The 26695-nt window shown below is 43.9% G+C and overlaps 1 protein-coding gene across 2 annotated transcripts in view; it reads left to right on the forward strand.

The window, feature by feature from the left end:
- The window catches only part of INPP5A (inositol polyphosphate-5-phosphatase A), a 184192-nt gene that overhangs the window by 87363 nt on the left and 70134 nt on the right, over positions 1-26695 (forward strand). For both annotated transcript variants that reach the window (XM_051801198.1, XM_051801199.1), the window contains exons 5-8: positions 7998-8061; positions 11626-11729; positions 19303-19355; positions 23798-23917. In XM_051801198.1, the coding sequence (XP_051657158.1) occupies positions 7998-8061; positions 11626-11729; positions 19303-19355; positions 23798-23917 (341 nt within the window). The remainder of the gene's footprint in view (positions 1-7997; positions 8062-11625; positions 11730-19302; positions 19356-23797; positions 23918-26695) is intronic.

Below are 26695 nucleotides of genomic sequence, written 5' to 3' on the forward strand. Positions count from 1 at the left end.
ATATGGGTTATTCATTTACTCAGCAGACATGTTAATACATAGCTCAGAAGTTTTGTTCGTTAATTTTTCTCTTCTTAAATTAACTGGTCCCAAATAATCTTTTAAAATTGAATATGATTTTTCGTTTGTTGTGACGAAATTATAAAGAGAAGATGGTATAGATGGATCGTGTTAGCTGAAGATCCCTCATTTTGTTAGTTTTCAAAACAGGAAAATGAAAGCTCCCGGGACTTCAGTTTTATTCCGGAAAATGTACCCTGGCTGATTGCTGTTAGCAGAGACCTCTCTGAGGTATCTGTAATGACCAGGATGGCAGACAGGTTTCTTTTTTTATGTTGATCCCTTGATTAAGAATTTAAATGACTTGGGATTTAGATATCTTGGAATTTTTAAAAAACAGTTACTCCAGTCTGTCAGGTAGACAAGTTCTAACCTTTACAGAAACCTAAACAGATAAGCCTTTTTGAAAATATCTGAATCCTGGTAATGAGAATAAATGTTACAAGCTATAAAACTATATATGAACACCTGTGCATCAGTTGTTTCCTAATTACATTTAATTCAACTATTATAAAAGCAAAAACAAATCATAATTTTTTTTTAAATTATTTGGATTTTAGTGGTACATTTTATAGTGATTATCCCCCTTGATAGCTGCATTATTATTGGTCCTGCACTTTGAAAGGGCTGCTGTGAAGAAGTAAGAAGGAAGAGAGTGAGGGAGCAGTGCTAGATGTTACAAGTATGTCTGGGGATGCTCAGCTACGACTCAACAGCAAAGGTTGTGGCACTAAAGTGAGTTGAGCATGGCTGGGAACACACTGTGTGTTGTGACAGCTGGGAACCCAGGCAGTCTGAGGTGATTCACCTGGCACAGAGCAGATGGAGGTCAACTTGCCAGCCTGGTGCAGCTGTATGGCTGGAAGAGTTGGTCTGAAAAACTGGCAGGTCCATGAAATAAATGGATTATAAACAAATTAGATTTTTTCAAGACAAAATAACTTTTGAAGTCAAAACCAGCATGTGGAAATTAATGTAGAAATGCAGAAGGGTCTTCACAGGTACAGATCTAATATAGTCAAGAAATTCCCAGGAGTTAGGGACTCCTAGTACCTAAAGTGGACACTTTTTTATCCCTACCTGCTGCACCTGCTGCTTCTGCTTCCAGAAGACTCCAGTGCTCCAGCAGCACTGACTTAACTGGGAAATGAGCATTGGAGACACTGGTAAGATAAAAGTGCAAGTGGCTTCTTTACAGCATGGGTATTATATATATCTTATTTGTATGTTTATGTTATGATGCATAACATTGGTTTAGGTTTTATGGAGTAGGAGAGTTTGCAGTGCCAATCCTACCACTGGTTTTACTCTTTCCAAGTGGACAATTCCATTTGCTTTAATGAGATTATCACATGTAACTGAACTATTGTTTTTAATACAGAACAAGTTCTCATGTGTCGAGAGAGTTTTTGAAGTTTGTCACTGAGTATCTGGAGCCCACTCACTTTGACACTTTATTAAAGATGTAATTATTCAAATACTTTTAACTGAAGCTGATACCTGTGTTTGCGATATGGAGCTGTGGGAGTGGCGTGTAATTGTTTGGAATGGTCGGATCGGGCTCCGGCCGTCTGCACGTCAGGTGGAGCAGGGCTGTCCGGGCAGACTCAATGGCACTTTAATTGTATGTGCTTTAGCTGATAAGTCTAATTCAGGAAATGATAAATTGCTGGACACCTAATTTGTTTGCAAATAAAAAGCGACAGAGTATTTTATAATGAGTTAATCTGTGTACCCAGCCTGGTTTTTAACCTTGAATGGGCAATAGGCGGTTGGTGTTATTTGGCTGTAGTGAATCGAGTGTGGCAGAGCCGCAGGCAGACCCTGCACTGTCGCTTGTGGTGTCAGTACTTCATCAGTCACTGTTCAGGTGTGTTGGTACCAGCCTGTCCTGCAGCTCCCCTTCCTCTGTTTTTGCGAAAGTGGCCCTTTCCCATCTTTTGAAGTCTCTTAAACTTCACTGCGACGTAAATGAGTCCTGACAGTGTCCCCGTGCCATGCCCATAACAGCTCCTGTGTGACATTGCTGTCGGCCCTTCTGGGACCGCTGCAGCTCCCAGTGCTGTATCAAAACTAGCCTTCTTATGCCAAACTAAAGGTGGGTATTTTCACAAAGTGTTTCTAAAGTGCCACAGAAATCCAAGGTAGCCAGTGGCTTGTTCCCTAGCAGAATTCTGGAGCTGTTTTGCTGTTCCTGTACCCCGTGGCAGGGCACCCTTCACAACAGGTACCCCCACACTCCCTCAGCAGGGAGGTACCCCACAGTCCCTGGGTGTTGGGGCCTGGCCTGGGGGCAGCTGGGCACCCACAGCCTCTGAGCCCGGCAGCCCCTGGCTGGGGAGGTGGCAGCAGGTGGCCCCCGGCCATGGCAGCCATCGCGCTGGCCCAGGCCACAGGCCCTGACAGTGCTCAGCATCCCCCAGGCGTGCAAGGAAGGTCAGGCCCTGCCCTTTCCCATCTCAGGTTTGTCTTTTGAAGTCTCTTAAACTTTACTGGGACATAAATGAGTCCTGACAGTGTCCCCGTGCCGTGCCCATAACAGCTCCTGTGTGACATTGCTGTCGGCCCTTCTGGGGCTGCTGCAGCTCCCAGTGCTGTGCTCGCCCTGACTGAGATGTGGCCACTCACAGACTCCATCTCGCTAATGGGAAAGTGATACCTGCTCTTGATGTTCGGGTTTATAAACATGTGAAATACTTTTTTAATTGTTGGTAGCAAAGCAGGCGGGCAATCAATAGTGTCAGGCCTGCCAAACTCACTGTTGACATTCAGCAGAGCCAAAAAGGCTGGTAGGAGATAAGGGCTTCCTGTCAGCAGTGCCCGCGCTAATTCATATTCAGACATTGTCATGTTCCATGATAAATGAATTCCTTGAACTATATTGATATAGTAGGTTAAACATTGAAAAAGTTGGGCTGAACTTTGACTTTAAATATTCATTAAAGCTAATTATGGATTTTATGACTACATGAATTACAGTTTCTATGTCATCATGGGCAATTTATTTTAAATATATTTAAAGCAATCTTTATATATTAACTATCACATTTAGTGAGGTAATGCAGTAAATGTTTACTCTGTGCAGTAATTAAATGTTTATTCAGCTATTTCCTTTATGCATTAAATCTCCACAGTTGAAATGGCCTACTTTAAAAAGAAATTATGCCAATAAGCTGTTAAAAAATTATAGCTGTTTAAATCTTCAAACTTTTGTGTCAAATTTCTGTATAATCAAAGAAATAGTGTTTGTAATTATGCCAGATGTGTAATCCATCACAACCAATTTGTTTATCTTGCCATCAGTACCAGTTTTCCCAGATGAGTCTTTTGGTATGGAATAATGAAAGAAATGTCCAATACCATAATGAGTATCATTCTGGAAGCTAATTAAACGCAGTGGACATTTAACTTCAGTCTGCTAGCAGAGAGAAGATGCCTGTTTTTTAATTCATAATACATTTTTGGGGCAGATGCAAAGCTCCTTTAATGAACGTGCCCAGTGTATTGTAAATGTTGCTCTGTGTCTACAGCTGCAATACAGGTCCACACACAGACGTGGTAGGAACAGTCAGGTACTTCTGTCAGTCCGGAAAAAGCAGTTGTTAAAAGCAGCATTGCCTGAGATAATGCCTGGCCTCTCCCTGAGCTCCTGAGCATTTCCGGAGGGACCATTCTTACAAAAGCCAGGATGTGTTTGCCTGTGTACTCTGCAGTTAGTGACTGTGATATTGAAAGAGGTCCTGGGAGCTTACAAAAGAAATTTTCCCTGCTCTACTTGCAGGGTTTTGTGTGCTGATTTGACTATTTGATTATAGGGGTGTTAAATCCAAGCTGTTTAGTTATAGTGAGCAGGGGAGACAGCAGAACAATCAGTTTTACCATCTTGTGTGTTTCTAAGGAACTTGACCAAGCTAAAATTGAGTATTGCTCATGACTGTGCCACCTGCCTTTCTGCTTTGATGCTCTCTGCTGGTTTAGTTGGGTGTATATATATGTGTGTATATATATAGAGAGAGAGAGATACATATATATATTCATGTCTATTTACAATGTTTAATCTCCTCTGGGAAGTAAAATATGAATAAATTTCAGTACAGCTGCTGGCAGTGACTGTGTGGTGTTTTCCTGTGGGCATGGGTGTTATTCTGAATTGTGTATGTACTTCTGGGAGTAACTGGGCACCTCAGGCTCTGATGAAGCCCTTTGTATCTTGTCAGTCCCTGGCTTTAATAGTAGGGTAGAAATCACAGAATCATGGAATGGCCACACTTCCAGGGATTGGGCAGCCACAGCTTCTCTGAGCAACCTGTGCCAGGTTCTCACCATCCTCACAGGGAAGAATTTCTTCCTAATTCACCTGCCTGATCAGTCCCAGGAATTACATGTGTTGTCCCTGTGACCACCTGAGGCCAACAGGTTGGGATGGTCTCCCTGAGCTTCTAGAAACTTCTGGTGCTCCAAAGTATGATGATTTTAGTTACTAGCCCAGGAGCATGGAGGTTGGCCTGACAAGTTAAGAACTTTCTGATCTGAGCCGAACTGTGAGCTATCCATTCATCACTCTGACTTGAGGCTACTGAAACGGAATCCATGACTAGTTTGTGTTTGCAGACTGCTTGGGAAGTCAAGCAGACAAGCCTGTGGCTGTTCCCTGCACTTCACTCTGGTGCGACTTCACAAGTGGCAGGGCGTGTGCCATGCCCTGTTTGTTCCCTGGGGCAGGAGTGCTCCATTCAGGATCGGAGCAGCTGATGAGAGCTACTGCACCATGTCTGAGCCCTGCCCTCAGAAATTAGGGTGCTCTGAATGCTGGAGAGGAAAGGCTGATCCCTTCAGGGGTGGCACTGTCTGAAGGGGCACAGCTGCAGAACGTGCATTGTCTCTGATGTGTGGTGAAGTCAGCCTCAGTGGCCCTCAGTGCACACTGTTTTCCAGGTTTGTGCTCTAGAAGGGCTGTTGTGAAGAGGGCTGCAGTATTCCCAGAAGAAGGAATGAAGAGGGCTGCAGTATTCCCAGATCGGCTCATTTAAACTGGTGAAGCCTCTGTAACTGAGCAAGGAAGGGACAGTGCACAGCACAACCACTGAGATTCCATTTGAGTAGAAGCATCTATTTACAAGTGGTGTAGAACTTCTACTAACAGCAGAAGTCATCCATTTCAACAACCCTTAAAGTGGAACAAATAATAGCTTGCTTTCTTTGCATTTGAGATGTTTAAAAGTTGAGCTCTTTGGGTGGTTTATAATCTATAATGTGTTCCTGTGTTGTATCACTTAGATACTGTACATACTGCTGCTGCTGTATGTGCCACTGCTACTTTTTCCAAAGGATATTGAAATTGTAAATAAGAAAATAAAGCAAGGTTCTACTCTTTAAATTAATCTCATTTAACTGTATTGTTAAACTGGCATTTTATGAGAAATAAATTGAATTAACATAATCGTCGCAACAAAAGGGCCTAAGCATTAGGCCCTGGAAGGGTTTTTTATGTATATTTCATTGCATTAGGGCAGGGAATTATAAGTGCACTCCATCATTTTTACAAGTTCACATTTATGTACCTAAACCTGATTAAGTCTATAACAATGCGGAAGATAGCGATAGCTGTAATTTCCATTCCATTATAGTTTTGATTCTTTTCAGTGGGGTGTTTGGAGTTGCACAGTCCAAGGCTGTCTTAATGTTAGTGGTATCAGTTCCTGAAAATTGACGGAGTTACTTCATCACTGTCACAGATTCATTGTGCATGAGTAGTTGACACTCTGTTCCAGAAGTGCAAACTATGAAACCGAACTTTTACTGCATAAGTCTTCAAAATTAGTTTTTAAAATTGAGATTAAAGCTGTAAGAAGTCTAGCAATGAGCGAATCGTGACACTCAGAAAGGAAGTTGTAGCTTGAGGACGGGTGACAGTAGTGTTTTTTATAGAATTATGGCACCTAAATAAAACAGATGTTAGAGCATCTGGATTCTTCGTGGTTTACTTGTTGATATGTGGCATGAGAAGCTTCAGAGTTCATAATTCTGTCACCCAGATTTGTACCTGATTTGGACAGATCACTATTTCCAAATAATTAATCTTTTTTACTTAGCTGTGGCATAGGGAATTCTGATGAGAATAAAGGGAAAAGTTTACCATGAAGGTGGTGAGACACTGAAGCAGCAGCTCAGGAGGGGAGGGAGGCTCCAGCCCAGGAGAGTTCTGAGTCTCCTCTCTGAGGAGACTGCATGGGGCAGGGCATGGACTGGAGGTACTTTGACAGCATGATCCTGCTGTTCTGCTTAGTGGGAAAAAGAAAAGCTCCCTTAAAAACAGCACTGAGATGTCACAGGTAGGCTGACTTGGCCACACGTTACTGACATAGCCTGAGTTCCCATTCCAGGATCCCTTTTTCATTTGCTATTAAATTTTTCAGACTTGAGGCATTTGGGATGATACTTCCCAGGTGCTTGCTGAGGCTCCTTTTTTTTATTCTGAAGGCCATGTTAGAAGGTGAAATAAAGCTGTACCTTTATACTGAGTTCTTAAAGAGTATTATTATATAGCAAAGTGTTATCTTTATGTATGTCAGATTTTGTCCTGTGCATTGAAGAAAGGGATGGACCAACTGGGAGTATCAGGTGGCAGTGCTTTTATCTTGTACCAGGATTTATTTTTTCCTGGCAGTGTGTCCTTGTTGCAGCACAGTTAACCTTGAGTCCTTCACAGGAGTGTCTCCTGCAGTTCCCTGTTCACCTCCTCCATGTTATAAAAAAGAAGCCCAAAGGCCCGAAGGAATCTGCCTGGGTCGCAGGGACGTGTACTCATCAATTAAACGTGTGACAGTGTTTTCTGTTGGATGGACTAATATGTCAAGGAGATGGGCAGGACCTCATGTTTGTGCTTTTGACAAATCAGCAAATGTTTAATCTCTGGATGTGCAGCGTCTTATAAATAATGCAGCAGTCCCCGAGCCGAAGTGGAATGAAACTAAATCATCCTTTTTGGTTAATGCGTTGCTTCTTTTATTCTTCTCAGTAAGAGTTTGTCTAGTAGCAGGCTGCTTTTTTCTCAGCTTCTGTTGAGTGCATCAAATGTATTTGAAGGCTTATCAAGTTCTCATTTAAAATTTCTAAATTTTTTCCTATTCCACTATAAGTCTGTTTACACTGCTTTTTGTTTCTCACTTGATTTTCATTTGCTCTCTTCTAACACGTAATTTTCCTCTCATTAACTGGAGGAAAGCAGTGTATGACATGACTGAGGAGAAGGCAAAGCAAGCAGCAAGCTCACTGTACCTGTAAGTCTCATCATGGCAAAACTCCCATGGCACAAACGGAGCCAGGAAGGGACTGTTGGCCTGAGCACCCTGGTTTGGCAGCCGTGGAGAGTCTTGGGAAAAGGGGCATATGGAGAGAAGACTGGAGCAGGAAGGCAGAGGGTGTTGTCCCTGTTGAGGAACTTTTTCATTCTCAGGGTAGGAAAAAAACACGTCAGGCTGTTGGGAGGTTGCGGAGCCCCTTCTGCAGAGGCTTGAGGTGCAAGTTAGAAAATGGAAAACTTTCCCTTGTTCCTGTACAACAGGCTCCAAAAGCTTTGGTTTTGCTCTGAAAGTGAAGGAGATATTGTCATGTTTTTGTAACAGACCTGAGGGGCTGTGTTTGGGGCCCAGAAGGGCACCAGTTGGTGTCACCCATCATGTCCATCTGTTTGGTGTTTAAATGTGCACTGGCTGTGGTGCCCTTACCTGTTAAGGATCTTCTTTATAAGGGTTGATGAAACTTCAGAGAAGCAATAAAGGAAATTAATATTTTTATAGATCTTAGAAAATTTAAACATGAATAAATTTCTTCTGTGCGGTTTTTTTTTCTAATTGAAAACCATGATATTCTTTTGAATTTAGTTAGCCAAAGTGGATATTTTTTTAATTTCATATTTTATTATTGTTTTATTACAGGCTCTAGGAAGTTTTTACTTTCTTCATGAATCTTTGAAAAACATCTACCAGTTTGATTTTAAAGGTAAGCGAAGGAGTTAAATGTTTTTAATGGACAATTTGGTTTATACATCAAGGCAGCTTTTCCATCCTCTTTTCTGATGGTGGTGCTTGGCAGTGTTTCCATGTTACACAGACTCCTGTATAATGCATGCAGGTCTCTTGGTGACAGGTGTTGCTTTTCTTACCTTTTATAGACCTCTTAGGAGAAGTCAATGGACCGGCCACAGGTTGCAAGCTGGAGCATTAATCATTCCCATGGTCCATAGTGATCCCTGAGGGTTTCAGAACTCTGAATGGCCACAAGGTTCTTCCGTGTAGATCAGATACAGGACCAAGACCTTAACTGTCCAACAGCAATGGTCATTTTGCAAAGCAGCTGAGGTAGATTTATGGCTTAAATTACTCAGGAGCAGAGCAGGTCAGTAGGAGGGTGGCATTGTTTTAACCCACATTGATCCTTCAGCTTGGAGGTCTTGCTACATCTCACAAGTTTAAAAGTAATGCAAGGTTATGTACATTAAATATTAAAAATATGATAGAAAATTATTGAATGCTTCCAGAGGTGAATATAGAAAGGATTATGTAAAATTTATGTTATTTCAGTTGAGAACTGTGTATATTTAATATAAAAATCTCCTGAGCTTCATTTAGCTCACTGAGCTGAGCCACGTTAATACTTCATCTAGCTTCCCATTAATTTGAGACACTGTTGAAATGGTGGTAACTATGGAGTGTTATAATTGTCTTAATTATATAGATTCATTATTTTTGTTCTCAGTAGAGACAGATTCTTTCTGCTTGTGTAATTGAGGGTACAGGGTCTTCCTGCCCTGAAATATTTGAACGGTAGTTCTGCATGTGTAGCTACTCAAGATTTAGCCAACATAAGTCGTCCTGTCACTACTGGTTTCAGTGCTGAAGGAACATTTTCATAATAACATCACAGACAGAGTGATTTTATCTCTGACAAACCATATGGGAACACTCCACAGTGAGGCTGGCACTCCAGAGAGGCTGTACCTGGGCTTTCTCCCAGACCAGAGACGTTCTGCAGACACTCAGTAACAAATTGTGCACATGGGGGACTGAACTGTGGACACTGGGGGATGCTGAGGGTCCCAGGTGTTGCCCAGGCCCTGGGTAGAACGGTCTGCTCTCCACTGCTGTGGCTCTTCATTCATTCTACCGTGTGAATGACTTTGTGTGCCAATAATCTGTGAACTGTCTGCACACCTGAGCCCACAGCTTCATCCCACCAGCACTGGAGGAGCAGCAGTTTCATCTGAACTCCGCTTCAAGGTTCCTCCTGCTGGTCACAGACGGGATGTGTCCTGCTCCAGCCACACCTGACAGGGAAATGGCAGCTGCTTCAGGAAAAGAGGAGCTTTTGGGATTTATTAATCATTGATTGGCAACATATTCGCTACTGTACAGCTTTTAAAAGGAAGTGTAAGAATTAAAAAGGGCAGTGAGAAAATGGAAGGAAAAAATGTAGGGGAAAACAATCAATAGGAAAGCAATAAGCAGATACTTGTTCCAGAAAATAAATGCTTTAAATGGTCAGTGCTTTGTTTTGCTTTGCAAAACCTTAGCAGAACTGGCTGGGATGGGAACCATTCACATAAAGATGGCTTTGGCCCAGGTATCATTTGGAAGGAAAAAACTCTTAATAAGAATCCAAGAAAATGGGTGAATCACTGTTGTAAGTCACGCACTGTTCTCATAATGTAGAGCAGAATCCGTCTCCCAGCGTAGGGGTTGTAAAATATGACTGTGAAGGCTCCCATCTTTCAGGGGAAATGTAAAACTTGCCTCTTCTCGTCAGGACTGTTGATGTTTTCACAGTGTATTAAGCCTTTAAATCAGAAGAAAAATCTGAGTGGATACAAACATCCTCTGCACAAAAATCATTATGAAATTCCGGTTCTGCTCAAAAGCATGCAAAAATAGATGTTAATACACAATTCAGTATTCCTGGAACATCGCTGTGGCTTTTCAAAATTCACTGCACAGTTGGATGTGACTGAATACAGACTTTGGGAAAAAAAAAAAGATTGTCTCTGTTTTTCAGATCTCAGGAAGACGTATTTGAGTTTTAAAATGAGAACATCTTTCTCCTACAGCCTCACATATTATTTGCTACAGCATAGAGGCGTTGGACTGTTTTCACAGTGGTCAGAGGCCCAAAAGTGTGCTTACAATTTAAACTAGTGCCAAGCTGTTTGTTCTGAAGGGCCATCCTCCAAAGAGGGGTTTAACCAGTTCCAGTCGACCACTTTGATTTACAAAAAGAATCTTGTTCTCTGGTGTGAAGTCAGAAATGAGTAGAGCTGTTTTTAGCTGGGGACAGGCTGTGTTCCCCCTGCATTCACTGCTCAGCAGTCGTGTCAACAAGCCATTGGCTCACACGTAGTGTCAGTGCCAATGTGGATGATGGGGAAGTGCCTCCGTTTGCCTAGAGCTTCTTTTACCTTTTACTGAGGTTCTCCCAGCAGAAACCTTCAGTCCTTACAATTCTACCAAGTCTTCTCTGTATCCCAAATGACATTGGGATCTCTACTGACACTGTTAAACTTGCTGGAAGAAGCACATCCATCCATGATCCACTGAGAATTGGGATATTTGTTCAGTTTTCCTGTGGGAGCCAGACCTCAGAGTGATTGGCACATAAAGAATGATACTTTTTTTTCCCCCTGAAGACGCAGTGCTACATTACAGTAAATGCTTCCTCAGATTATATAAAATACTTTATCTAGACAACTTTAACTGACAGGTTTTTGTACCGCTTGCTGTTTTCACCAGATATCCAGTAGAACTGGACAATTGAGGGTTCTTGATAATAGTTGGTTTGGAGTTTTTCTCCTGTACATTCCCAGTCAAACCTCAATCCAGTTGGGTAGGTCCAGTGTAATGGCAACTGTACAACAGCTGCCCAGACTCCTGTGTCGGAGGAGTTTGTAAACTAAGTCAGGTTCTCACCTTAGACATGCCAGTACATTGACCTGATCAGGAGAGAGACCAAGTATGAAGTGGATCAAGAAGCAGAACCTCTCATTCATGAACTGAGTAGATCCATAGGAATCTGTGCAGTTTCTGTCTGTGAGGAAACCATTCATTAGAGACGTTGGAGAGTGATGTGCGTCACCTCTGAATCTCTGGTACAAAGCCTGCACCCATTCCAGCTGTAAATCCCCGTGCCAGCCTCACATGCTGATGGCCCAAAAGGCATGATCTGAAGGACATGGGGGCTGCAGGGTCACAGAGCAGCTGGGGAGGGTTAAAGTGCAAGGGTGTGCAGAGACCACGGTCATGATTAGGGCTCCAGCATTTTACGGGGCTCTGGATAGCAGAAATGACAATATCCATAACTATGTAGCTTCGAGGTGTCTATTATAAGCAGGTGTGTTTATACCTGGTTTAGTGGTCTCTGGTTTTCCCCCAGAACAGTTCAGTGCTTGCACACTTTTGATTTGCCCTGTTGATTTGCCAGCTGTTTTGCAGATGTCACTGCTTTGCCAACGAGTGCAGGAAGTTGCTCAAAATGTTGAGGTTATGTACGTTAATTTTGTTTTATCTCTCTTCCTAGCTAAGAAGTATAAAAAGGTTACTGGGAAAGAAATCTACTCTGACACTTTAGAAAGCACGCCCATGCTGGAAAAAGAGAAGTTTCCGCAGGATTATTTCCCTGAGGTACGTCCGGTCTTGTGGAGCATTCCCAAATGCTGGGTTTGATTGTGATTTGCTTTGATTACTTGAGCAACTCCTCTCAGTGAAATTGTTTGCCTGTCGGTTTCTTGACACCTGCAGTACATGTTTTAAGTCACGACATGAATGTACCAAATTCCAGTGGAACTCTTTGTATAGTAGGAAGTCCTTGTGGAGGGTAGAGGCAGTGACGAAAATACTCGTTTGTGCATTTAAACCCCAAGAGATGGCACACTGTGCCATGGCAGGGCTGTCTCAGGGGGCCCTACTCCTTGGTAGGTTGTGTCCCACAGCTGTGGCTCTATGCACATGGATTGGGATTGGGAAAAGGGAGCTCCTGTGTGGACAAGAGTACGTGTAACGTGGACACACACTGATGGTTCCTCTGAGGCTGCCCTCGGACTCCCTCTTCTTCTCAGAAGAACTGGGAAGTGCTGCAGGTTTGGGGTTGGACATCTTGTCAAAACCAGAAACACAAGCAGAGCTGAGGGATTTCTTCTACTGCACCTGCAAGTGCAGACCTTGCCTGTAGTTCTTTTCTTTGACATTTGCTTTAATTTTCTCATTTTTAACTTCTTAAGAACATCTAGAACATGAGTATTTAATAGTTAATGTCTTCCTCAAGCCAAGTGAATAAATTTGTTGAATTCCTGTTACATTTGTGGATCAAACAGGCATGTTATTCCTTTAATAAAAGGAAGAACTAAATAAATTTTTAAATCAATTTAGAATTTGTAAATATACACACTTAGACATATTTACACAGTGCTTGTGGACTTGGCAGAGCATTGCATAAATAGTTACCAGGTTGATGGGGCGAAGATTGACTTTGATACTGAATTATTTATCTTTATATCTCTGTACTGGAAGGGGAACTACCTTTGACATAATTTTGCTAAGCTTTTATCTCCTGTGAATAAACATTTTGAATACTTCTTTGAAGTTAAGTGTTACATCATTTAATGTAACATCATTGAAATGAAGTGTTACATCATTTTGAGGGCCCCTGAGGTGGTTCCTCAGGTATTCATTCCTCCCCTTTCAGGAGGGAGCTGTAGCAGTGTCTGGGGCTGACATTGTGAGCAGGAGCCGAGTAGGGCTGGGAGTGATGTGACTGCAGTGAGAGCACTGCACGGTGTGGTCAGTGCTGCCATCCCACCTCAGAGCACTAGGACAAGTTATGGATTGCTCATTGATACCCAGGGAGAGTTATTTCCTCCCTTGTTTCACTGCTCTTGTTTCATCCTGAGACTGGCAAAGCTGCAACTTGTTCAGCATTGTTTATTACCCCTTTTACATCAACAATTCTTCACAGTCTCTTGGAGCAATAGTGGATTCTCAGGGCTTTCCCACACATTTTTGTGGAGCAGCGATTGTGTTCATTCCTTGTGGGTGCTCAGGAATCAGGTTTTCCCACATTTGCCTGAGCAGCAGCAGCTTCTCCATTCAGTACACCCTCCAGTGCTGCTTTTGGGACAAGCCTGTGGGGTCCAGAACCCAATGAGCAGCTAAATCCCTTTGGAGGCTCTGACACCTTCACACTGGTCGCATTGTTCCAGTGCCTTAAATGACTGTCCTGGGCAGAAAGCATCATGTTCTGATTGTCAGGGATATTGCTTACCTGGAGGAGGAATAAACAGGAAAATCTACCAATATGCACTATTAAGACATGAACAAATCCCTGAAGCACCTTGAACGTGCAGTTCTGTTCCTGCCCTCAGCACAATTCCTGGGAATGGTGTTGTAGCCAGACAAATGGAACAGGCTGGGGGATTCACCCGAGCTGTTGCAGAGCTTTGCACAGAGGGAGAGGAAGGGGATGCAGGCTATCCAGGACTGCAATGATGGGGACAGCAGCAGATCCCTCCTGCAGCTCTGTGACTTGCTGTGCTCACCTGTGACTGTGCTCACCTGGCTGCCCCTGGCATGGGCCAACCCAGTGTATTTCCATGAGACCTGCAAATCTAGAAAATAATTGCAGTGATATTCAGACTATACTGTTTCTGTTGGGGACTGGAGACCAAAGAGCCTCTCAAACATACAGACACAGCAACAACAAAAACCAACGGGGACATAGTTTGGTTCTCGTACACGTTTCTATTTCTAAAGCTAAAATTAATCTTGTTATCACCCGTTTTCTTCCTAGACAAATGTTGATAATAACAATGCTAATTAAAAGGCCACTAAATAATGTATATTTTGGAAATTTAGGTTGACCCAGCAGGAGGCACGAGCAGCTTATCTGCCTGAAGATTGTATTGACATGTTCTTGTGTGTTTTAGCCAGACCTCACATATCACATTTGCAATTTTTTGTGTGAGAAATGGTTTAAGACTGATTTCTTTTCTTTTTATTACTGCTGCTTAAAGATGATCTAAAAGTAATTACAATGATTGAGGCATAATGCAATTCAAAATAATTACAGCCCACTGCATATAAAACTAACAAAACTTTCTGCCTTGATTTATGGGTCCTCTTGGCGAGGCATAAGCCTCAAATGATGCCTCTGGGAGCAACACTCCAGATAATGTTAGGCCATTTTAAAAAAAGCAGATTTGTGTAGTCTATCAGGCCTGAGTAATTTTTTTTTTCCCATAGTGAGAAATTGGTTGTTATCATAGATCACAGATACTGCTCAAAGCTCTTATGAAAGATGAATTAATTTCACTAATGCTTTAATGCAAACCTTTCATGGAGGAGGCTGTATGGTGATAACCTTACTGCGGTCTCTCCTTTCTCAATGATGATTTATGTTGTCTTTTAGTAGATGAAACTGCCTGTATTCACAATCCATCTGCTGGCTAAAGGAATCCTATTAACAGAGGATCTGAGAAGGGACTTAATACTCTAAGGTGAAAGATGTGGTATCCCCTTTCTGGGACATGAAGTAGGAATTTTTTTCCTATTTTAAAATGTAGATCCCTCTCTGAGAGCATATAGATGACCTGTGTCATTTCCACCTGGTTTTATGCTGGCTTACAGATAGGGGAGCAGGTAGTGACTATTTGTTAAAGTAAAAATAAAGATTATTGCTTTGAAATCTGCAATAAGAAGCAAATTTCTCTTTCCTCCTTCCCAAGCTGTAGTTCTTCTATACATTCTGTTTTCAAAACTTTCTTCTTTCCAAATACTGTATTTGGAAATATTAAAGCACATCAGTGATCCAAAAATATGAAAGGCCTGTTGTTCAGCTGCAGTTCATATCAGAGGCTGAGGATGACATTTTTATATGGGAGATGTTGAAAGGTGCTCCAGCTCTTGGGCTGCATTGGGCCCAAAGCCTACAAACCTCTGCGTTCCTCATGTTAAATAGACAAGTCATTAATAAGTGAATTATTTATAGAAGTTAAAGGAATTAAATAAATGTGTTCAATTTATGAGTATCTAAAGGCATTTTGCAGATTGAAGTGGGGGAATGTACCAGTTGCACAGTAAAAGAAGTGTAATTTTATGGTGCAGAGGCACAGGTGATATCCAGTGGGAGCTGCAGCTCCTTCCCAGTCTCCCGTGCTGGCTTCACCTCAGGCCAGGTAAAAGGCACAAACCCTCGTGGTTCTGTCCACCACTTGTTGCTTTTTGGCAATGACACAGACTGGAGCATTACACGGAACCACTGACTTCCAATAGTTACAAAAGCAACTGATCTAAGGAAAGAAAGGAAGTAATTTTGGGGTAGGAACTACATTCTCCATTGTTTTTGTGTAAGTAGTCCTAATACCACTCGTTTCCTGGCTAGTTGAACACCAAGTGTGTTGTGAGCAGGTGGAACACGGGTCCTACAGGAGGCTCTAAGGAGGAGGAGTTCTCACTGAGGCCATGAAGGCCTGTCAGTGCTGAGCATTGCTCGGTGCTGTCAGTGTTTGGCCGATTCCTGCTCCAGGTTTCCCCTGGAGCTGTGGTGTTCCTTTAAGGAGCTGCAATTACACCACAGTCATTGCCACTTTAGTATGTCTTTCCTTCATGCCCTGCTTTGTATGGTTGAATAAACCCTTGCTGGGTCACTATTTAATTTGATATGGTCCCTCTCAGTAAAATGATGGAGAAAAGATGAATTAAGGCTCTGTGCTGATCATTATCAATCATGGTTTGTGTGCATTACTTATTGCTCACAGTGCTTTTTGACATTAGCCCTCTCTAACCTCTCTCTTCATGTTAATGCTGTCTGGAGGTCCTTTCCCCCAATGTAGCAGGGGTTATTTATGTAGGTGGTGGTTCTGGGGGGTTTTAAAAGGTCAGCACGATCTCCTCAGAGACTCTATTCACAAAGGAAGGGCTGGCAGAATGTAACTACCAGTTTTCAAATGGTGATTTTTAAAAAATATTTTTTTTTTTGTGCGGACTTCTGATAGCAAAGTATCAGAACCTCCTTTACAGTGGTTATAACACATTGTTGGGAAGTGGCCTCTCAGATGTACCACTGCCCTTAAACCCATATTCACAGCACATGTGTGAGGAAACGCCAAGCTCTGGTGAGAAAATCTGTGGTTTACCATGTCATGAAATACAAATTGTGTTTCAAACACCTTTTCACTGGCTTGTGTCAGCATAGGCTTGTGTTAAACAGCCAGGCAGCAGTGCCAGGGGCTGGGCACACTGCGTGCTGGTACTGCTTGTCTTGGTGAGGTGTCAGGGACAGAACCAGAGTGGGGTCCTGTGGGTGCCTGGAATCAGATTTCACATTCCGGTCAGATTCCAGATGCTGCTGGAGAAGTGGATTAGAATTGACAACAGGACTTTGGGTCCCAGACACTCTGGTTACACAAAACCATAAAGTAGTTGTACGTGCATGAGCCTATGGCAGCAGGCAGGGCACATCCAAGGGAGAAGGGATCTGGCTGATGTCAGTGAGGCTCCCCCTGCCCTCCTGAAGGGCACATCCATTTTCAGGAAGTGTCCCAGGTGGTATCTCCTCAGGCATGGAAAGCTGACAGAGCAAATCTTCCTGGATGACCAGTTGCATGGGGAAGGGGCATGCTGTGGATATTGTAGGCATTGACTCTAGCAAGGACTTCAAATGCAGTCTGTCACAGTGTCCTGGAAGCCCAGTTGGTGACACCAACTGGGAAAGTTGGCCAACCCCCAGGGTTATGGGGTGGTGACAAAGTGCAGCTGGCAGCTTGTTGCCAGTGGTGTTCCTCAGAGGTCAATGCTGGGTTTGGTACTATCGAGCTCCTCTGTTACCAGCTTGGACAGCAGGATGGAACACACACTCAGCTTGGCTGTGCTCAGTCTGGGGAACTGTCAGTGTGCTGGAGGGCAAAGATGCTGTGACACGGACTCCAGCAGGCTGGAGGGAGCCTCATGGAGTTCAGCAAAGACTAATACCAAGCTGTGTCCCTGCGGCAGGATGACCTCACAAAGTGCTGCAGGCTGGAGGTGACTATCCAGGAAACAGAGAAGGGCACAGATCTGATTGGACAACAAGCTGAAGATGTGCTTGGATGGAAGAGAAAGCCACCAACATCCCAGGGTGTGTTAGGTCCCAGGAAGGAACTCCTCCATCAATTTGGCGCTCCAAGGCCACATCACATTTACAGTGTCTTGTAACCCCATACCAGGCAAACATGGGCAGAGGGGAGCAAGTGTAGCTGAGGCACCTCTGGGGCTAGAGCAGGGGATGTGGAAGGAGATGCCAGAGAGCCCATCTGTGCCACCAGGAGAGGGAGGGGACAGGTGCTTCTGGGTGTGCAGAAACAGGGCAAGGGGCAGCAATCAGCAGTGGCAGTAAGGGAAAAGCTGACTAAATCTGGGAAAAGCTTTCCCCATGAGGATAAACAGCAGAAGACAGGGCTAGACAGGCTGTGGAATTACTGTCCTTGGTGATGCTCAAAACCCAAGTGGATGTGGCTCTAAGCAACATGGTCCTGTTGGTCCTGTTTTGGTGTTGCACCTTTTGAATTACCTGAATTACCTCATGTTGCCAAAGAGGAAAATAGCAAATGAAAAATGTCAGCTTGATCAAAGACATTATCTTGGACCACATCATAGGCTTGGACTGCTTGATTTTTAGTTCTGTGTATTTCTCTTCAGTATTTAAAAGTTTGGTGTAGTTATTTTTAAGAAGAAAGTGACAGAGCTTCCTTTTTTCGATTGAGATTAAATTTGAGCCAGTTTTTAATGCTTTTAGCATTTAGCTTTCTTATTGGTTTGCTTTTGAATAAGTGTTGACATCTCAACTTGTAACTGTGCCCTCGTGATCATCACAGAAGAGACCTTACTGTGAAGACACCTTACTGGATTGTGGGATTTGTGGTTCAGCCATGGATCCTGTTAGGAAGGTTTGGAGTGTTTGCCTTCCAGTCCCCTGATTGACCAGGGTGAATGCAGGACCTGCAAAAGAGGCTATTTTTCACAGTTTAAAAGAAAATATTTGCTATAAAGTAGATAATTATTCAAAATATAATTATTATTGTGGTGTATCTGGTTGGCCTTGGCTGCAGACGTTGTGCTTGTGCCTGAGGGGAGAGGGAGATGGGTCCCTGTTCACTGAGGGGTGGTCAGGCCAGGCTGGGTGGGGCTCTGAGCAACCTGGTCTAGTGGAAGGTATCCCTGCCAATGGCAGGGGGTGGAATGAGGTGGGCTTTAAGGTCCCTTCCAACTCAAGCCATTCTGAGATCTTGTTGCTCATTCTAAGACAGCCCAGTTTGGGTTGATGGAGCCCCTCACTGTCTCAGCAGTGTCTGAGACTGAGGACTGTCAGTTCACAGAGGGGGAGAAAATACACCTGGCCAGTGCCTCAGGGGTGGTACCTCTGCCAGGGTGGGCTCTGCTGGGACTGGCACTTTATTCGCAATAAGGAATCGCAGTCATTTGCTACAAAATCATTGGCACCATTGTTTAGACCTGTGTGGTGCACTATTTGTTCTCAGAGCACATTAGCCTAGCCCAACATGCATTGTTTACAGGGAATAAATAGGACTCAGAATCATGTCTTCTTGTGGGAGGCTGTAATTTGTGGCAGTGGCTCAGGAGTGGTGCTGAAAAACCCCTTTTGCTGTATCATAAGTGCCATGTGTGGGCATGAGCTGATTTGTGGCTTTGTCACTGACGGTGCAGTTTTGATGGATGTAATGTTTTACCATTATTTAAATTCCCCTTAACTTTTATAGAAATATAGGGTGGGTTGGCTCAGCAGGAGAAATAGCTTTCTAGCAGATCTCATTCATTTTAATTTGATGTAAATCTCTGATGACATTTTACAGTTCAGGTAAAATTGCAAAGAGGACATTTGTGCATAGGCAGTAAGAATTTGCTGGTTTAGGCTAAGCATAAATACAGTTGTAAAGCTTTCCTGTTTGGTTATCTTTCATCTATAAACAAGTGCCAGGGCTTATATTAATTTTATACATAAGTTTATAAATGCTGCAGAACCAAAAATATAAATAATTCCGGGATTTATAAAAGACACAATATCTGTTTTCAAGGTACTTCAGTTTGTGTTCAGTGCTTCTTGGTTACCGTGTATGGATGAGCTCTGTTTTATTTTGTTCTCTGTGTCAGTGTGTTTCACAGTAATCCTCTGCCTAAAGTGACTGGCTCTTCTTTGCATATTTTTCAGTGCAAGTGGTCCAGAAAAGGTTTCATTCGAACAAGATGGTGTATTACTGACTGGTAAGTTGCATCTTTAAGTTGTTTCTTATTACCATGTGTATTATGTGTGGGTTTATTAACAACTGTTTCAAAGGAGGTACTTCCACGTGTGGATTGGTCTGTTCGTAGAGCAGGTTGGTTCCAAACAGTTGCTTTATGATCAGTTGAGCACACGGCATTCAGTAATGCTGAACAGGCTCCCCAGGGCAGTGGACACAGCACCAAACCTGACAGAGCTCAAGGAGCATTTGGATGATACTCTGGGGCACATGGTGTGACTCTTGGAGATAGTCCTGTGCAGGGCCAGGAGTTGGACTTGATCATCCTTGTGGGTCCCTTCCTTCCAACTCCACAGATCCTGTGATTCCGTAAGTTGTGAGGATGCGTAACCAGATGTGGTATCCCTGCTCACACAGAGCATGAGGGTGGGACCGGTTGGGTCAGAGGAAGCTCTTGATGAGGGGAGGTCAGACAGGTTGATGCCTGTGAGCAGAGCCAGGAGTCAGTCCCAGTGTGGCCCCCAGTGCCCCCCACTGTGCTCTCACCACACCTGGTGCTACCCAAGGTTGTCAGTGTCTCACCTGGGCCAGAGGGCGTGCAACCCTCACCTCTGGGATCTCTGAGGAAAGAGCTTGTTCTCTAGGCACTCTTTAAGTCCAGTTTCCACTGAAGTCAACAGAGGGACCTGACGCTTAAGGCATGCAGCTTTTTTAAACCAATTCCTCCTGTATTATTTTTACAGAATTTTTATTTGTTGTATTCAGGTCAGGATTCCCATTTTAAGCCCAGGGTATGGTCTGTTCTGTGTGAGGTTGCTTATTTTCCTCCTAGAGTGGAGTGAAGCAGCTGGCAGCCCAGTGCTCCCTGGTAGGGCTGGATGGAAGGGCACAGAGAGCAGACAGCACCTCTTACCTGTGCACTCAGGTGCTGAGCAACCACCCCACCGAGCTGGATGTGGTTATGTGGGATGTCACCTGGCTGCCATCAGAGCAGAGCGAGTTCCTCATCAGATGTGCTGTGCAAATCTACAGAAGGATCAAACGTTTTGTTGTAGGGATCAGGCAACATCCTGGAGAGGTGGGGCTGAGGGGAGCAAAGAACCAGCAGAAGCAGAACAGCACTGTGGTGCTAGGGGCTGATTGCTGCCTTTGGAGGAGCAGTGCCCCCGAGTGCTAACAAGGGGTATATCTCAGAGGCTGTTTGCCATCTGTGTTTGAAATTGCTGTCTTTAATACCAGTAAGAGTAGTAACAGTAATAATGTATATTGAAGAGGCAACTGATTTTCAAAACACTGTACCTGAGGGAACCTGGAAGTGTTCCTTACCTTAAACCAAGGAGAGCTCAGTAAACTCACAGGTATTTGTTGATGTTACAGTCACATACATTTATGTGAACCTTCAACGCTTTTCCTTACTCCTGTAGTTGTTTTATGTCTTAAAATTGTAAGTTTGTGTTAATGTTCACACAGGCTGAATTTTGAGTGCTGAAAAGTGTTCTTGCTTGTTGGCATAAGCATGTTTATTAAATTAAGCAGTTTGTGCAAACTGAAAAAGCTGCAGGTTTTCTCCTTTCATAGACTTTTGACCCTGAAATTGGGCAGGCAGCTGTGGGATAACCTAGGTTCATGTTAATTTTTCAGATCTGTATGCATGGCATGTGATTCCAGCAGTAGAGTTGTGCAGAAGTGGGTATTTAGCACTAGTCACTAATGTGGCCTTTGCTCTTGTATGATGGCTTGTCCAGGTTCTGTCTCTCCTGTCCTCTGGGATTTTGTCTTTCCTGAAAAATAATGTGAATTTATCTTTAGGCCTTTCCAAGAAAAAAATGTTCTTCAGAGACAGATTTAAAGGCAGTGTTTTCTTGTGGAGGATACTAAAAAAGGGCAGTCCTTGGAAGAGGCAATCTGTAAGGGATGTTTGAATCAGATCATACTCGGTGCTTGTGCCTGCCTAGGGCAGTGAGGGTTTTCCTGGTCTGTGATGAGCTGAGCCATGGTGGTAGTTCTGTGTCTGGAATAGTCTTATAATCTGTGATTATGATCCACAGGATCTAATGAGAAGTTGAAGGGGCAAGTTATTGTGAACAATTTCTGGAGAATGAAAATCAAATACTATGGAAAATACAGGGGAGTAGAAAATATACCTAATGAGGTCTGAGCATATAATGTGACTGTTCAGGGTGTGATGAGTGTTTGCACCCAGTCTCTGTGCATATGAACAAAGTTTTGGCCATTTTCATAATCATGACTTTTGATCAGTACACTTCTGCATTCTAACAGGTCAATAGAAATATAGCCCAAACAGTTGTTGTTAGTACTTCTGTGGGAGTCCTTGAGGGGAACTGTTCATTTTCTCTGCCCAGGAAAATGTCATTATAGAATGTACCTCATGCCAAAAACACTGGGCTCCCAAAGATCCAGAAAAGTGACCTTAACAGACTTAAGGGAACTGTCCTTTTTCCTCCTCAGTGATTCAGTGAGCTGCCCCAGTTGAGTTTCTCTGTGAATCCAGATTTTCACCTCCATTATTCTTCATTAACTTATGTTTAGTGTGGACAAAGAACCAAAGAATCTTGAGGCACTCCCAAGTTTTCACATTAATTAAAAATGGAAGAGAACTACGTAACTACGTGCACTTTCATTTTGACTTTTTTTTTTTTTTACTATCTTGACTATAAGGGGGAGTTATTTGTTTCTATTCCAGTAATTCTCAGTGTTTTAATAGGTGCAAGATAGTGCCCTGAATGCATTGCAGTCTTAAATACAGTTTGCATGCATAGTTCATATTTGGTAGAGAGAATGGAGTAGAGAATATACTTATAAAATTTAGGTAGGGCACCAACCTTGGGAATGTTTGCAAGTATATCAGAGGTCAGAATCAGCAACCACAATTGTTTTGATATTTTTGAGGAAGTAGTATTGGAAGATGAATGTCAGGGAAGTGCACAGCATTCCACTTTGAGAGGAGAATTCAAAAGCAGCAATACAATTTGGGGAATAACTGACTCATTACCCCTGCTGTAGAAAAGGATCAAGGGAGAAAGAATTTAATATGGCTCATTATTATCTTACTGAGATGTGTTAATAGATAGATCCTGTGAAGGACACGAAGGGGAAAGACGTGGTAATTATTTACCTGAGTGCTGCCCAGGCCTGTGATAGAGTGCTCTGTCTGGCTTTGAGTGCTGTGCTTTAGGTGCACTTGGAAAAAGGATAGGAGAGTCAGGAATGGTGGGAGTATTTGAGTAGAGAGCGAGAACACTTGGCTGGATGCACCAGGGAGACTGGGTGCTGTCTGTCAGCCCTGCAGAAGGGGCAGAAATCAGTTGAATTTGCAGGAAAATAGGTAATATGATCAAAGTTTTAGTTTAAGGACAGGGAAATTGTAGGTGGAAGGTCTGACATCAGTTTTAAGAACAAGCCAGCTTTAGGCACATGGAGATGGGTTATAGATACCTTCACACATGAGGCAAGCTCATGACATGGGAACCTCCCTGTCCTTCAGGGATTCTTCCTGTTCATCCTTCAGCCAACAGGACTGGACATCTCAAGCCATCATGTTATGTAATTCTGTATTTTGGTAGAAGTGTAGTGGTTCTACTTCCTCTTCAGTGTCAGTTCAGTGGGCAGGATGTGCTGTTCCCTGGAGCCAGATCCCTGGACCTTCCCCAGGATCTCTGACAGAGCCCTTCATACTGGGTGACCTGTGTGTCTGACTGTGCTGTTCTCACTGCCATCATTGCTGTGTCCAGATCCATTCCCAACTCCGTCGTGGTCTGGGAACCTCCCTGACCACAACTTGGGGATCCTGCTGATGCCTCTCTGGGCCAAAGCCTGTCCATGTTCTCACTACCAGGCTGCAGGTGGGCTTAGGGCACTTGTCTGGCCTAACGAGTCTGTGAGTCTGGGTCCCACAGGCACGGCCCGAGGGAAGCAGCCTGGGTTCTCTTCCTAGCTGGAAGTGGTGTGTTATCTTGGCATTCTCCACACAGGGGCACATAAGGAGTTGCAGTGACGTGATTTAGCCTTTAACATCGTTAACCTTCTCCTGTCAGTAGTTTTTCCTGTTGTTTATTGCAAAGCCACAGTTCTACTCGGCATTTAGCTGCAGCTTTGTAAACTGGAAGTTGCTTATTTACGTATTCAGTTGTGGTTTAAGAAGATGTTAGTGAGAGGGTACTGCCTGATTTCTGGACTTGTAACTGACAAACAGCTTTTCATTTTCATGTTGTGCATACTGTACTGATGGAGTCTTACCCATGGATGACCTGTCATTAGCTTGATGCTAGTCTTTGACAATTTTCTGATGATGATAGCTTAACCTGCTAAGTTTGTGTGAGTAAATATTAAGATAACATTAGAGCGAATACAGTAAGTGTTGTTATGTTGAATGCTTTGCTGATGCAACAAATGTTTTTTTATTTTATCCTGAATCATTTTATTTTTTTTCCTTTTTTGTCATAGTGCCTTTGACTTGGTAAACATTCATCTTTTCCATGATGCTTCCAATTTAATTGCTTGGGAAACAAGCCCATCGGTTTACTCAGGAATACGGCATAAGGCTCTTGGCTATGTACTTGATAGGTATGTATTAGCCTTTCCTGGCCTCTCTCAATCTCTGTGTTCGTAAGCAGCTATGAAAGATGTTTCAAATGGCACACTCAGAAATGTAGAGGTTTTTATTCTGTCACCTAAAAATGGTTACTACTTGCCAGAGTTTTTTCTAGACAGTGCCAATTGGAGATCACTTTATGACACCCGTTCTTTAAAGCCAAATCACTGATTTGGGAGAACCGCTCTGAAGGCACCAGAAGTTGCAGAGTAGAAAGCAGGTTTATTTTTTTAATGTGCTAGTTGATTAGCTTCTTTTTAGACTGTGTGGCGTCTAATAAAGCTGCCATTCGAGTGCATTTTCAGTTACAGAATAACAGACTAATTCCAGTTGGATGGGACCTCTGGGAGTCCCTTGTTCATCCCCCTGCTCAGAGCAGGGCTGGCTTCAACAACAGATCAGGATGTTCAAAGGCTTGTCCAGCTGAGCTCTGAGCAGCTCCACACATTTTGGTTTGTAGCTCCTCTGGGCCATCCACTGCTGTGTTTGACTACCCTCACCGAGGAACTTTCTGTCCCTATTGTTCAGCCAGAATTTTCCTCAAAGCGGTTTGTGTCCATCACCCCCATCTTTTGGCATGCACTGCTGAACAAAGTCTGGGTCTGTCTTTTCTGTAACTACCAAGTAGATAAAGCCAGCAAGAGTCCTCTGCAGACATCTTTTCTGTAACTTGAACAAACCTGGCTCTTTCAGCCTCTCCTCGTGGCTCCCTGCACATGGAGCTGGTTGTGCTTTGATCTCCACACCGGCTGGGTGCAGCAGGCAGCTCATCTCAGCAGCCATGCAACATTTGTGTGCAGCCACCACTGGTATTAATTAAATTACCACATCGGTTATAATGGTATTACAGAGTGGTTCATCTGATGAGTGCTACAATATAGAGGAGAATCCCCAAAATACCCAGCAACTTACAGCTACCCTAATTAGAAAGTCAGAAAAAAGACAGCTTTTTCTTGAGTAAGAAAAAAATGTTTCTGTGTGGGCATTGGTGTGTTGGCAGAATAAGCAAGTATTTCTCTTAGGAGGTGTCACTTGGCTTCATGTTTGCCTGAGAAGTAGAGCTTTAACTTGTCTCTTGAGAGCAGCTGTGGCATTCGCTGTGATCTCTGGCGTAATGGGGTGCTTAAAACAGACTGCTGAGGGCAGAAGGAATAGAACCAGGGCACTTCCTGTGCAGTTTTCCTGCCCCGATCCCTGCTGTCCATTGTGCCGTAGGGTGCTGGGTTTGAAGGACTCTGCAACAAGACCCTCAATGAGCACGGGGCCGCTGCTGCCTTTTCCTGGAGCAAGGGCTGGGCAAGGGAAGCCCAGATGGTGCCACCAGTGCCCTTCTCTGGAGAGAGGGCTGGGCCGGTGTCACCTCTGCCCTTCCCCAGAGTGAGCCCTGGGGGGTCCCAGCCCAACCAGGGGTCCTGAGCCCCATCCACTGCCCAGCACAGCCCATCAGTCAGGGCCACATGGGTGATGAGGACCGGTCCCTCGGTGGCTGAGGGGAGGGAGCACTTGCCCAGGACTTGTGGGTGAGTACTACCCAACACGATCTGCTGTGCCCAACACAATCTGCTGTGCCCAACACAATCTGCTGTGCTGCTGCCTTCTGGCAACTGCTCGCAGCCTCCCTGCGCGTGGCAGAGGCGTGGGGAGGGATCCCCATCCACAAGCAGCTGTCAGCTCTCCTGGCTCTCTCTGGCACCAGCCTGGAAGTTTCAGACGCTCCTGAGCCATACCAGGTTATGTTTTGGAAAATATCTCGTGATTTTTTCCTGTGTAGCTTTTCAATGAAAAAGGTTTTGAAACATGGAGTCTAAATGCCTTTCCAAACACAGTCTCTCCCAAGTTTCCTCCTTCTCCTTGGTTTTCTCTTCTGTGAGGGCCGGCAGGTGGGATAGCAGAGCCTGCCTTTCCCCCAGCAGGGGGCTGAGCAGGAATTGCTCTAAACAGGAGTTTACCAGCACCCTTGGGGTGATCCAAGGATGAGCAGGAAAAAGCCGATATGTCTTCTGTTGCATCACTTGCAAACTACTCAAAGCATCAGAAAATGGTGGAGGCACTTGGAAGGTTTGCAAATACATAGTATTTATATAAATATAAATACCTAAAAGATCCCTGATCTAGGGGACAGGGGCACAGGAAGATCAGGATCTACTCTCAGTGCAGTCTGCGATGCAGATTCTTCAGTTCTGTTGCATAGAGCAGTGTGGGAAAGGCCTATTTCCATTTCATTTTTCCTTGGATCCATTGGTCTCCTCTGCTTGTCTTATGCTTTGCGTGAGGGAAACCTGTGCAACCCCTTTGCATTATTTATTGCACACTTGTTTGCAGCATACAGTGTGCCTCATTAGCTAATTTTGGCTTTGGACCTCCCACGATGCCCTGGCAAGGGTAAGGTAATAGACTGTAGTATTAGTGTCAGCCGTGGGTCAGGGATGTCACGACGGTATATCATTAAAATGTGACACTGCCAAAAACTGCCCCGACTCCCCTGTCCTTAGAAAAGGAGCCCTTGGATTTTGGGTTGCCCAGTGGCACAGCGAGCTCGCCGTGGATGAATTGTCCATTCTGAGGGAGCAGCCAGCCGCAGATCCGGACCTCCACAGAGCAGTGATGGGCTGGCGGGCACAAAGGGGGAGTTCTGTAGCGCAGTGAATAATGGGAAGCCCCTTTCATCGGCAGGGGTAACCTTTTGGCAGCCACCAGCACACTCTATTCTGATCTGCTGATTGGGGAGGACAATACACTGAAGCTCACTT

The sequence above is a fragment of the Manacus candei genome, unplaced genomic scaffold (assembly GCF_025592945.1).
Source record: "Manacus candei isolate 608988 ecotype Guabito, Panama unplaced genomic scaffold, ASM2559294v1 h1tg000050l, whole genome shotgun sequence".
In the NCBI taxonomy this organism is placed as follows: domain Eukaryota; kingdom Metazoa; phylum Chordata; class Aves; order Passeriformes; family Pipridae; genus Manacus; species Manacus candei.